Genomic DNA, 13269 nt, shown 5'->3' with positions numbered 1-13269 from the left:
GCAAATGGTCGGTCCCTAGAAGCCTGCAGGATGGAGTTAAAGTAATTGACCTGGTTGCAGGCGTAGGTTTTCCTATAATACAGACCTAAAGGCGAATGCTTCGACTGGTCTTGGCACTGGGATAACTAAGTCTTCTATGTAGGAACTATTGCTATTATGTTGCAAAGCCCTTAGCCCGTACCTACTCTTCAGTGTCTGTAAATATAAGGGTAGTAGTAGTAGTTAAGATAACGCCTCTTTCGATCAGCGACAGACTATACAACTGATCCCTTACGTTAGTAGGTGTATGATGAGATAGGTACTACGTCTGCTTTGTGCACTAAAGAATGTACGTGTACGACTAGAATACAGACATGTTCCGACTAAATAGACGTAATGTAATAAATTAAGGAATATTCATGGTTAAGCATATCTATATTTCAACGATGGCCCTCGTACTAGTCTTAGAAGTAGGAGTTACCTATTACATGTCTACTTAGGTAGAGGTACTATCTGCTGTCAACTTACCATTGCATTTCTAGCCGCCTCCTAATTGATTAAAAGTATACGCTTTCAACTCTAGTAGACTAAAGTCACATATCCTTCGACCAGCTTAGGTACCTAACCTAACCTTTCGTTCTGTAAGATAATGAGCGGTTAATCGGGAATTATAACTACCCGAGCGGTAACTACAGCTTGCTTCAATTTCAGTATATTGTATCTAGTTTCATGTAACTAGCAAGTAGGCTTGAAGTCAGATTTTAATATCGCCTTAGACTCTCTTCGAAGCATCTGCTCCGGCGCCCCCTTTAGTCGAAACAAGATATAACTGTGTGGCGGGCGTGGCTTAAGTCCGAGCATCATCATCAGCGCCTCCGGGCCCGGACCGCCGAGCCGTCTGTCTGCAAGGCCATCTTGGTTTCCTACCTACCTACATCGAGTCGAATCTAGACACCATATTGGACGACCGGTAAGGGGCAACTCCCGATCTCTGGCAAGACGGTGCCCGAAAACTGCAGGTCGCATTTCCATTCTAGGGGACGTTTAGTAGAGAGGCTTCGCGCTCTACCAAGTAAAAGAGGTAGGTGGCGGCTTACATGTTGTTTCAGGCGGGCGGTTCCCTGCGTGGAAGTTTAACTGGGCCGTGTGTCTTTGATCACGTATGACTCTGCTCGTGACACGGCCGGGCCGGACCGCAAAGATGCGAGCAGGGAAACCGAATAAAACAAAACATGTTTCTGCTCTTTCTTACTGCTGTCTAGCTCCCCGCCTCATGAGCCGTTAGGTCTCAGTCTCGTAATCAGAGACATGTCTAGGTAAGTTAAGGAAGCTGTTTCGGTTAGGAACGGATCAGATCTCGTACAAGATCTTGCAGGACGCGAGTAACGTTCGGTGTTCCCTGGCGGGACGAAATAACGTGCAAAGATGCTGAAGATCATTCCTACGTGAGTACAGTATGCATACTCTAGGTGTGACTGTTTCGTCATACGACCAACTTGGGTGATATGACCAGATACGGAGTATGCACGTTAAGGACTGGTATTAGATAGGGGTAAATATGAACTATTCTATCTGGCGCTTTATTACTTAATTTATAATTTATTTTTCCTTGGATACCTTGAGTTAGATATAGCATCACGGATCTTTTAACTATAACAATATAGAAGAAGGGTTATATAACGCGAGGCTTAGGTACCTAGAGGTAGGTTAGGTAGTCAACCCGTCAACGAGTCGCGGCTATTATTGAGCAACATAATATACTCTAGACCCGTCTTATTTCCATGCGCAAACACGCTGGGCATATGTCGTGAATCCCTAATATTCAACTCGATGCCTTATGCTGCGACAGGATCATGTTACTGGCGTAAGTAATACAGGTTTCACCCTTCCGTCAAGGTCCTAAGATCAATGAGACATCAAGGAAATCTCAGCCCATACGCCCAGATACAAGTTCGTATTTGGCAGAGACCACCCAACGACATGGACATGCGTATACATTTCATAATGGGGTTGACTCGCATCACCGGCTACCGACTTTGTCACGATTCTTAGCCCCTTGACCTTGAAGAGCCCCACTACGCGGCGTCCTCTCTTGGGCTGGTTTGGTGACTTTTAGTGTTGAGTTGGATCTCAAACTCAAATGCGATCACCCGATATTGAGGATGCTAGTGGCCGTAGCTCGACAGGAAAGTGGGCATTGTCGTTGTTGTTGTTTATGAGAGGGTACTATGTATGATGTATGAGGTAGGTACCTATGTAAGCTGGTAAGTCGAATGACGCTTGGATCGAAAGGAACATGTTAAGAGGCACTCACCTACTTTTCCAAATATACCCCTGAGGGGATTTAAGTGGTCTCGAGCAACTACTTACCTGTTCTGGGCAAAGACCATCGTGATTGATTTTAGTGCGTAGCCATCCAATAGAGGAAGAATCGAAATCGGATCCTAAGGTCGGCTATCTTAAAATTCCTAACGGAGGCAATAATAGGTACCCAATTATAATCGAGTACTCGATTGTACAAGTGCCGGGCATGAATACGAAAGGGTCAGGTTGTTTGCAGTAGCGTTACCAGCCTGTCAAAAGATGGCGCGGCACTAGGCAATGACAGTAATTCTCATTACTCGCGGCGGTTACGAGGTGGACCTGGCTTCGCTTGGCGGAGTCAATAGGTTACGTAGGTATCTGACAACGCAGAGATCATACTAACCTACATAGCACATATAGTTAGTACATACTACTAGAATAACCAACTAGTACGGATAAGGTAGACGGCCGTCGACATCGGGTAGGCTATTTACCTAGGATCTAGGTACATGGTTGTAAATAAGCATTCCGGAGTTATGTCCGCCACATCATCCGGCATAGCGGGCGGAACATACGGAAGGATGAAAAGGGAGCCACCGGCGTGCGACTACGGAACATCGGATTGAAATTACTAGTTGCGGGCTTGCATCTGAGATAGGTAAGTGTATGTGTGCGGCGCAGTGCAGAGAATATTCTGTCCATTGATACCTTAGTATTCTACCTCCTAGCCGGCAAGTCCGAAGTATGAAAAGCCGTGGACGTCATTGGCGACGTGGTTAAGGGAAGGAAAATTCAGGACAGGCGGCTTTTTGGTTTTTTTTTTTATCGGTGGGTAGGATTGGTTAAGATCAGATCACGGGAACATCAGTAATGCTACTAGGTACCTAGATACCTTAATGTATTGGGTATGGGACGGATCTTAGATTGGCTCAAATTGGGATTGGATTGTACCTTAGTATCGAATCGAATTGTACTGGTAGATTGGGTTGGAGTAATCCCAAGAATGGGGGGGAAAGGGATGCTGTATCGTGTACCGATACTTATCGCCTACCTTAGGAGGTATTGTACATGTACCTAACAATGCAAGATGGAGAGTGGGGTTGATCTGGGATCTGGAAGGGATCTCGATTGGCAGAAATGGATGACTTGCTAAGCCACGTGGTGGTAAAGTACAGGTACTTGACTATGAGGTACCGCGAAACGTGCTATAAGTGTAAGTACCTTAGGTAGGTAATTATCTATAATACCTATACCTACTATACCTTCCATATCATTAGGTATAGTTCTATTCAATTAAGCTTCAATATGCATACATCTAGCAAGTAACAAAGACGCAGCCCTAAAGTCATGTTTATGACTTGCATATCTACCTCCATAAGAAGCCCAAAGTCTAAAGATGAGATGGTTATAAACAAGCATATGATTTCAAATATTAGTTAGTATAAACTATAGGTAACTCCTCTTGCATGAGCCAAGGAGGAGATAAGGGAAGCTCGAAGCGAGCCGAATAGTACGTGTACGCCATACCCATCAACAATAAATTTAAGTTGTCACTTATATTAATACTCGGGGCGTATAACCCTAATGGGTTGGTTCCATAAGACTTGACAGCAAGACAGCAACATCCATCTACTTAAGTAGATAAGTAGCTGCGCGTGTCTCTTTTTAGTTCGGGCCCCTAAAGTTAGCTCAAAGCCCCCCCGTTCGTGTCATGTTCAATATAGGATAAGATCGTCGCCAACTGATCCAAGAGTAAGTCAAGGATCGAGCCATGTCTTAGATTTGTACGAGGTGGGATGTGTAAGAAGAGGAACTTACAAGAGACAAGCCAGGATAAATACGTCTGGGCGTTCTAAAAGAGACACCATGCAGGAAGATAGTTGGGAAAGAAACAAGTGTATAGGATAGTGGCGTAACAAGAGGGCTAGGGAGGTGGAAGCAAAACATTCATTCGACTTCGTATCGTGAATTCTTTATGACTTATATGTTAGGTACCTAAATTAAATTAAATACATGATGGATATTGAAACGAACGGTGGTGAACTATACATACATTAGGTAATTGATAAGTTGAATATCATATACATATGCCAGTTGACCAGGTACTGAATCTAATCTTAAGATAGGTAGATACTGACATCTGACATCTGGCATCCCGTAAGTCATGATCTAAACTTAAACTTTCCCCGCGAAGCACCTGTCGAAAAGACCACCTAGATAAGCTTACTCCGACTACCTTAAAACATCGGACGAATCTGACGCGTGTCAAACTGTCCTAAAAAGAAAAAATAATAAGGTTGGATTTCAGGCCGGACGGAGTCCTGACAGAAAACCTAACTCTGTTATCCAACCGGGAAGACAGATCTAAGACCGAGATGGCTCGACAGCCTATAGAATAACGTCGAGATATAAGAATAGCCACGTGAAGCCGCCAACTTGGGCGAATTCTAATCTTCTATGTACGAACAACTATTGTGTATGGGAGATCATAACGAGCCACGTAACGCTGATTCATTCATACCGAGTAACTAACCCATTACATACCTACCTCTTACATATCTTAGCTACCTAAGGTACTTACCTAGATCTTCCTAACTAAGAGAGAACACATACCATATAGTTAAGTACATCAGAGGGCGAGATTTAGGGAGGGAGGGGGGAAGAGATCGCATACCGCTTGCAGCTCCTGGCCGATCTTGAGATGTGACCCCTGCGGCGACAGACGCACAAAGCAATCCGTGCCAACGCCTCTTGTGCGCCCTCTACGAAAGCTATGTACTATGTAGAGCGACCAGACCAGTCCCGACGTTACATCAGGACCTATTTTGAGATGGATGACAAGAAGTGCGGCTTAACGCACGGGGAGAAAATATTGGAGGGTTGTGGCATGCGACCTGCCGCCCACCGGCAACAAGAGAGAGAGGGCGAGTTGTGTACTTGGTGGCTTGGTGGACTGTACCCGTCCTGTACCTTTCGTCCTGTTTCTTAGAAACAACACGTCATGATGGGGTAGAAAGTGGAATACCTTACCTAGAGACGATAGTTCTCGGCGTGAAGAGTCGACGAAACATTATCTCTTCATTCCGGCCACCCCCCCTCCCCCTCCCCCCTTTTTTTTCACCTTTAGAGGCTACGATCTTCCGTCGGGATGTTTGACAGACAAGATCTAGTTTGGGGGGACTGTGCAGATCCCGCCTGGCCTGCATCGCGGCGAACCTGATTTCATGCAGCCCCCTCTCTAGCGCATCCGGGGAACACATGTGGAACGGATAGGTACCTAGCGTAGGGAGGGACGATGATGACCTGTCACCTCCGTCTGCTAATCTACTGATTGTTGGCCAAGCCCATTATTGCTCTCGCGCGCGTCTTCGTAGAGTCCTATTCCGTCTTCGCGCATCCAATGCATTAGAAGCGAAGCGGGACGAAATGCAATCACCCTCACGTACATACATATATAGGTAAATATATATTTATTTACATACCTACCTCATATATACGTATAGCTAGGTAGCTATAATATGCTATTGCCATACCAACCACCGGCAGACCAAAGAAAGGAAGGAGGGAGGGTGTGTGCTAGGCATATTGCGTCGAGGCGATGACGTGCAGAGGGCGACAGCGTCTCGTTGCAGCCACGTAGGGGAACGGTCGAGCATCCGGTGGTATTATATATATTATATTTATTGAGCCTCAGGCTCCACAACCTTAGCTGGCGTAAAAAAAAAAAAAAAAAAAAAAGAAATAAAAGAAATCGCAGCTAAGCAACTGCGAGCCAAGACTTATTTCTTCGCTAGTACTATAGTCTTGTTTTCCTGCCGTGACGCCAGCAGTTAGTGGGTTTATGAATGACTAGTTGCGACGGGCGAATGGGCTTCTTTCGCGTTTTCGTCCCGATCCTGTAGGCAGGCTTGCGACACGGTAGCCCCATGAGAAAGAAGGCTTGATGGCTTTTTAAGTTTTCTTTGGCTGGAACTACATTACGCGGTCGTGTTCCATATGAGGGGCCCGTCGTGGGAATTTGTTAGGTAGCTGATAACTTGAATACAACATACAACGTAGAGAGATGGAGTTGTAGTGAAGTAGATCTGCTCCGATGGAATATGATCTCGCGTTGATTCACAAGATCCTTGCCCGTTCATTTTTATACATACCTAACCTACCTAACCCTTATATATAGGTAGGTAGGTAGGTACCTTATATAATAACCGTGTATATCTTTATGCGGGTATGATCGTGCCAGCCGCACGCGTAGACGCATTAGCCAGTACCTAAGCAGAGGACCCTTAGGTCTCAGATCCGTGTCTCACAAGCCTACCTATCAGGTAGCTTCTAATTCGTCATTACCCTAGTGTTAGGGACTATGATAGTTAAGGTAAAGGTAAGAGGTAGGTTAGGTACCTAAGGCAAAGCCACCGGGGTTTCTACTAGAAACCAGCTATGAATTTTCCATTTTGCTCTGTACCGTATCCTTAGTTGAGCCCCTTGGTTAAGCATACCGGCATACGCAATACGCATGTAGCGACATCGGTTTAACCGTTCGAAGCGCATGTCATCAATCTGACAGGTCATGTTACACGACATCTGTGAAAAGGTCCCCTTCCCGCCGTATGGGTACCTTTTAGTAGCTGCAATCGCTTAGAGCGCCTCATCCAGATAGGTACATTCTTCTACATACTTGGTACTAGGTATATCACCACGTACTACCCACACATAACAGGTACCTAGGTACAATACCTTAGAAATTACAGGAAGAGGGGAGGAAGCTGGAAGATGATGCTAAGAGGTATTTGTTTACCTGGTATGTATAAACGTATTAGAGCTACCGGATATAGTATAATTAAGACTGAGAGGTAGATACCTGTAATACGATTGCCTGCGTCGTGTACAACGTACAACAGGAGATTAGTAGAGCGCATAAGGAGAAGCACGAGCGAGTTATTTTCTGACTGTTTTGCTGATATCTACCGTGTTGCAATTATGCGTTAGGTAGCTTTCCATTTAGTTGAGTAGCCGTTAGCCGTGTTCGATCACGACAACCCCGATATCAAAGGTATGGATATTAACGTCTATATTTATACTAAGATTCCAGTAGGAATCCTATCGGGAATGCTACTAACGAGCTGAGTCTGGACAAAGTCGTTATTGTGACAGAGAAGTTAATAAGTCGAATCTTATCTACCAGACCGAAGGAGGACTCGCGTCACTATCTCTGAATATAAAGAGGGAAAAAACCGTCTCCCTGTCTATCACCACATAACGGGTCGAGTTTTTTTTCTTTTTGGTTTGCCCATGCCCATCTCTCGGCTCGTCGTACTTGCGCTGCTAAGATGCTAAATGTAAACCTCCCATATGTAACTCCCACCAGCCAGTTCCCCATTGTCTGGATTTCATAAAAACCCACCCAGAACATCAAATTGACAAACAGCCAGACGCCAAACGATGCCCTGACGTGACCTCCCGAGTTCCTTTGCCCAGATGAGGGTATATACAACGAAAGTGACAGTAGCAACAACAGAACTGACTGAAAAGCGTAGCTCCGAATCGGGTATAATAATTAACACGTTATATGTTCCGGAGTAGGATACGAGTGCGATATTTGCTGATAGCTGTATGGTAAATCTCGGAAGGTCGAGAAGGCAGATGTCGATGAAATAATTATTGGCTGGCCATGTTCCAGAATAACGACCACGCATCACCTTTGCCCTGCCCCTGAGAGGCTAGGACAATGAATTATTACTGTAATACCAAAAGCTTTGGATTATTTGGATCAAAATCCAGATGCTGAACTTAAACACGCTCTTCGACAGCTTTGGGTCGGATAGAACGTTGCTCCATTTGGCGTTTCCTTTCGAGTTTAGCGTAATGAAGTCCGCAGGCATTGCACAATGTTCTTGCACCGTCGGGTCCTCGTCGCCATTCTGGGGTATCGATTCTGTTGCAGCTATGACACCGACCAGGAGGTGCTGCGCGCTATAATACGGTGAGTAAGTTTAAATGTTAATTATTAATTATCGGATGCAACAACTTACGCCTCTTCGCTTTTTGACCTCGCTAAGCCCGTATGGCTGTTTCATGCCATCGCCGTACATGCTTATATCGTCATCCCCTTCGTACGGCCCCTTACCGCGACCTTCCCGGGCCTTTTCAGTCGCTAAACTATGTTGTACTATTTCTCGGAGATTTTCGAGGGAACGCTTAATAAACTCTACATTTCCGAGCATGCTTGAAACCTCCTGGTCGCTCGGCAAGCGTTCTGGGATGGGCTGTCCGCCGTGCTGCTCCGAGGCAATCTTACTATACGCCTCAGCGAAATTGCAGACCGTTCTTGACGTCCACACCAACTGCTGTATTCGTCAGCTACGTCACAATGCGCAATCCAAAGGCGAAAGACTGACCTTATTTAAACAATCCTGGTAGCTCCACGACTCAAAATGTCGATTTAGAGTAGCAGAATCGTAACGGCCTCTATGCATCCCATACTCTTCGTCGCTGTGGAGAGGTGGCCGTGACTGATCGTAAGGTGGTAAGGAAGGACCAAGATGGTGTGGAGAGATTGGTGCACCAGGTAGTGGGTATTGACCTGGCGGGTATGGAATCTGAGGCGGAGGGTTCGCATGAGAATTTGATACCGATTCCGGCGGCTTAGCAGGATCACGCTGCTCTTGGAACGCATATGTTGAATTTGGAGGGCCAGGAGGACCTGGAGGACCTGGCGGTGGCCCGATATCTGATCGCTGAGAGTACCGGAAGAACTTGTCTTCATGTGCTGGAGGAACTGATCGTGATTCTGGTGGCGGCTCAGCTCTTAACGGGGGAGGAAGATTGTGAGCACCGGCCAATGTTGTAGGAGTTGGTGAATAATGACTGGGCTTAGCCCCCGAGAAAACTTCTGATATAGAAGGTAAGGATTGCCGTTGGGAGGGCTCCACCTCGTTCGGCGTTCTCCTACTCTCTCCCGGTGAAATCATGCCAGGCATCGGCGGCGGTGGTTGATGGTAAGCGGGTGGAAATGGAGGCTTATGAGGATGGTATACGGGAGCTGGATTCATTAAAGCGGTGGCTGCCATCATCGGCACTTCGCGATGCCGCTCTGCTGGTTCTGGAAGTCGCTGGCTATACGTATCAAGTCTGCTAGCGGAGGAAAAACCACTGATATGAATATATTGATCAACTTGAGTTCGACGAAACGATGCCGGGCACACTAGAGCGAGTAGCTCCAGATAAGAACGGACCTTTGCCTAGTGCCAGATTCACCCACTTCCATAGCGGGACTGCTACCAATGGCGATGCCAAAATATCCAACAGATCAGCTAGGACGGCTTATGCATCTAAGCTGGTCGGGGCACTCGCGGGTGCGAAGTAAGTAACCCTAATAACAACCCTACGGTTGAACTTTCCGATGTCTCAAGAGGCCGTGTGGATGCGAAACTATGTAGGAAGAGGACAAAAGTCGATTCGGGGTGGGTTCCGTGACACAAATTACCCGAACTGATGAGTCGATCCGAGTTCACGGCAAGCCTGAAGGAGTGCTCTCTAGAATGATACGAATATACGGAATAGCAGCGCAAATATGTATGTTTTCACTATCTTTAGATCCCGTTTAGTTAGAAAGGATTAGGAGTAATACAAATGTAGTGGGGCGGGAAGGGTGATTAGAATAAGTCTGATAGTGTAGTTACATCTTTCTTCTTAACCTGGACGTTAAGACTTCTTAAGGTCTGGAATACGACACTAAATCGAATCATCACGAGTAGTGGCGGCACGACTTTTGCCCTTAAGACATTCTTAGAAACAACTCTTACCTTAGCCACTAAGTGGGTCTGGAATATAGCCCGAAGACGATATTCTGCCTTTGGTCTTCGGATACGTGTATCGTTGTGGGCGTCTCGCTACTGTGTAATATACTCCGTCTCAGATTCCCGAGTAGTCGATGTTGCTTCTGAAGGGTGTCCTCCTCTTAGCTAGTCTGCTAGTCTAAAATATATCGAATGTTGCAACAGGGCTTCCGGGATGCTGTATCGTACAGATAATAGAAACAGATGGGTTGGCTGGTTGGATGGGTAAAGTATCAGAGTATCCAGCAGGATTGGAGATGACGTCTATGGTAGGACGCGGCAAGCGAACCAAGATTTCAGAGTGTCGATATTCTTCGGGGTTACTTAGACCTCGTGACAATCGAATGGGGAGGAAGAGAAGGGGGAGAAGAAGAAAAAGAAAGGTTCGAAGGTAACGACGAAAACGTAGGCGACGTGTTGTAGGTATTAAGAGAGTATTAAGAGAGTTCAGGTTCAGAGAAATAAGCACAGCAGATTGGAGCGAGATGTATGCTACCTACTACGGTATGATGTACCCTACCAGCATACATATGTAGATGGGCAAATAAACTATGCGTAACTAATAAGGAACACTAACCTGTGCACGTACATAACCCAGGACACCCCTGCCTGTCCACTCACTACCTGAGCTATGTATCATCTGTACACTACGTGCAGCAACCACAGTATGGTACGGAGACTTCGACCTTTGGGTCGCTTGAAGTGGGGGAGACGGGGGCACGAAATATGTAGTCAGGACAAGGGTAAGAATCTACATACAAGTCGGGGGGCTTCGCAGCCAGTCAGTTGGTACGGCGGATCTTCGCTTCTGTCAGAATCCCTACATAGTAGAGGTTAGGGAAGCAAGAGATTGCCTGAGAGAGATTCTGAGCCACTCTGCCACTCTGCCACTCCCTTCCACACCTTCGACTCTGAGCCTTCAACATGGCAGCCGAAGAACATCGCAGGCTCATCGAGAACAAAAAGAACAAAAAATGCTATGTCTGCGGAGATAGGCGTGGGTGCAAATCTGGCAATACCCGGGTAAGAAGGCACATAAAAGAGCAGAACAACCACGTTCAGATGCGAGCAAGGTTCACTACCGTAATGATATGGTCGGCTATGATGAGCTGGGAATAGTTAGATGACGATCTTTTGTTTCTCAAATATTATGGTAGCCCCAGTTGCATGGGACTTTGTGGGCGAATCTGAACGCGAACGGATCGCTCCCGACGGCCCAAGTCTGAGGGACCAATACAATATAGGTAATAGCACCTGGCTTGCGTAGGAATAGCGAGTCCCGAAACCTGTCAGGTCACGCCATTATCCTCACAGCGAAATAAGGTGGCACCACTTTTTAGCAATCCAGGGCTGCGCTACGGATCCGTAGACGGGTTAGACGGTGTAGGCTACAGGGCTCTTTGGTGGCGATGGGTCCCATCGACTTACCTAGCATCTCTTAACAACCCTTTGGCAGCTCAGATCGAAGATGAGATGGCGGTAGACCCTAGAGGATGACCAGGGGACCAGGGGGAGGGGTTCCGCAAAGGGAGTGTGCCTGATTGGGGAAGATGGCAGATGGGTATGATTCGGTACGCCTAAGGAACCCGACCTTCATGACGATCTCTCGGTGACAATCCGTAGGTAATCCAAGAAAGATAGATGCGGATGTTTTAGAGGAGCGATGGCACCAACTGGAGATATGATACCATACAACCATACAACCATACAACCATAGTATGTGAGATGTAAGATGTAGATAATTCGGAATCTGCTGATAATCTAACCTACATCATACATCCAATGCAGAATGCAGAGTGCAGAATTTCAAGTCGAACAACTTTGTTCTTGGGCGACGAAGGACCTGCGGGTACCCTATTGACCTAATAGATAATAGATACAAGGTTCTAAAGGAAGCTGCAGGCGAGCATCATTGCTTGTTCGGCGAAGAAGAAAGAAATTTTTTGTAAGATTCGGAGACATGGGGTGTGGACATGGGATGGGGATGGGGATTGGAAAGACGGGGTTTACGGAGTGAGAGAGAGAGACAGAGAGAGAGCATGGCGAGCGAAGCATGGCAGTCGTCCACTGTTGCATGGGCTGAAGTTACCTATTATTACCCATTATTACTACCTACATAGGTACATTACATAGGGAGGTTAGGTACCTAAGGTAGGTACATAATTCAGGTGTACAAAGATGTAGGTACGTTAGGTACATCGAGGTACCTTAGCCACATGTATTTCGTAGTTGGATTAGTATCCAGATGGATCTCTACTAGAATTATGGGTCTTTAATGGGTCAACTCCTTCGCATGGGTTTAGCTGTCCACTGCAGCCGTCGAAATCTACACTACCCTTTACTTTAGTCTGGTGGAGAAGTTGACAGGAACCAGGTATGGCCTTGCTGCAAGATGCCGAAAGTGCATGTACACTTGGAGTACCGCTCGATCCCCTTTGAGGCTACACCTGAAATTTTTGCCTGCCTAGGTACGTGTAATATATTAGCTACCTCCTACCTCTTACGCATGCAAGTACTTAAGACGCATCTACATATAGTGTAAACCATACCTAACCTATATACCTACCTCCTACATATGTACGTTCTTAACTTAGCCTGTCATGTGTTTCTTTTTGCCTTTCTCGACGAATCTATTTTCTTATTCCCATTGTATTACCGCTATCAATCGTGATTATCTCAAGTCATTACATGGTAATATAGAAATAATGTAGGTAGCAGAGGTAGTTACACTACGCTATTAAGCCCAAGACGCCCGACACCGCGCGTTGAAGATTCCAACCTAGATCAAACACGCATTCATCTATTTTATATGCTACAACTACATTTCCTTACGAGGGAGAGATTTAACTTGCGGTAATTAAGAACTAGGTTGCAACCGGACATATGATATCTATAATATTAAGTATCTAAAGACAAAACCCCGTGCACCGTATAAAATATCCTTAATCTGGTTGAGATAAAGCCTTGCCGGAATGCTTTGTGGGTAGGACGTGCTCAAACTTTTTAATAACCTCGGAAGTCTTCGAGTATGCCTATTTTTTTTTTTTTTTTCAGAGCTGAGAAAAATCCCCGGTGTGTGTGTATGGGCAAGATTAAAATCAGATCAGATCAGATAAATCGTAGATTGCGATAACGTTTACGCGGTAAAAGT

The 13269-nt window shown here is 45.9% G+C and overlaps 1 protein-coding gene across 1 annotated transcript; it reads right to left on the bottom strand.

Moving 5' to 3' along the window:
* Positions 1-7881: 7881 nt before the first annotated feature.
* F5Y00DRAFT_133049 (uncharacterized protein) lies at positions 7882-10051 on the bottom strand. The gene is made up of 3 exons (XM_048004236.1): positions 8679-10051; positions 8313-8624; positions 7882-8253 (listed from the first exon to the last, which is right to left on the bottom strand). Exons 1-3 carry the CDS (start codon positions 9351-9353, stop codon positions 8071-8073), a joined length of 1170 nt encoding a protein of 389 aa, XP_047869069.1. The 5' UTR covers positions 9354-10051; the 3' UTR covers positions 7882-8070.
* Positions 10052-13269: the final 3218 nt, after the last annotated feature.

The sequence above is a fragment of the Daldinia vernicosa genome (genome assembly GCF_022497035.1).
Source record: "Daldinia vernicosa strain CBS 139.73 unplaced genomic scaffold F5Y00scaffold_4, whole genome shotgun sequence".
In the NCBI taxonomy this organism is placed as follows: Eukaryota; Fungi; Ascomycota; class Sordariomycetes; order Xylariales; family Hypoxylaceae; genus Daldinia; species Daldinia vernicosa.
Note: the sequence above shows the minus strand (reverse complement) of the source record. Positions and strands in the feature narration are given on the sequence as shown.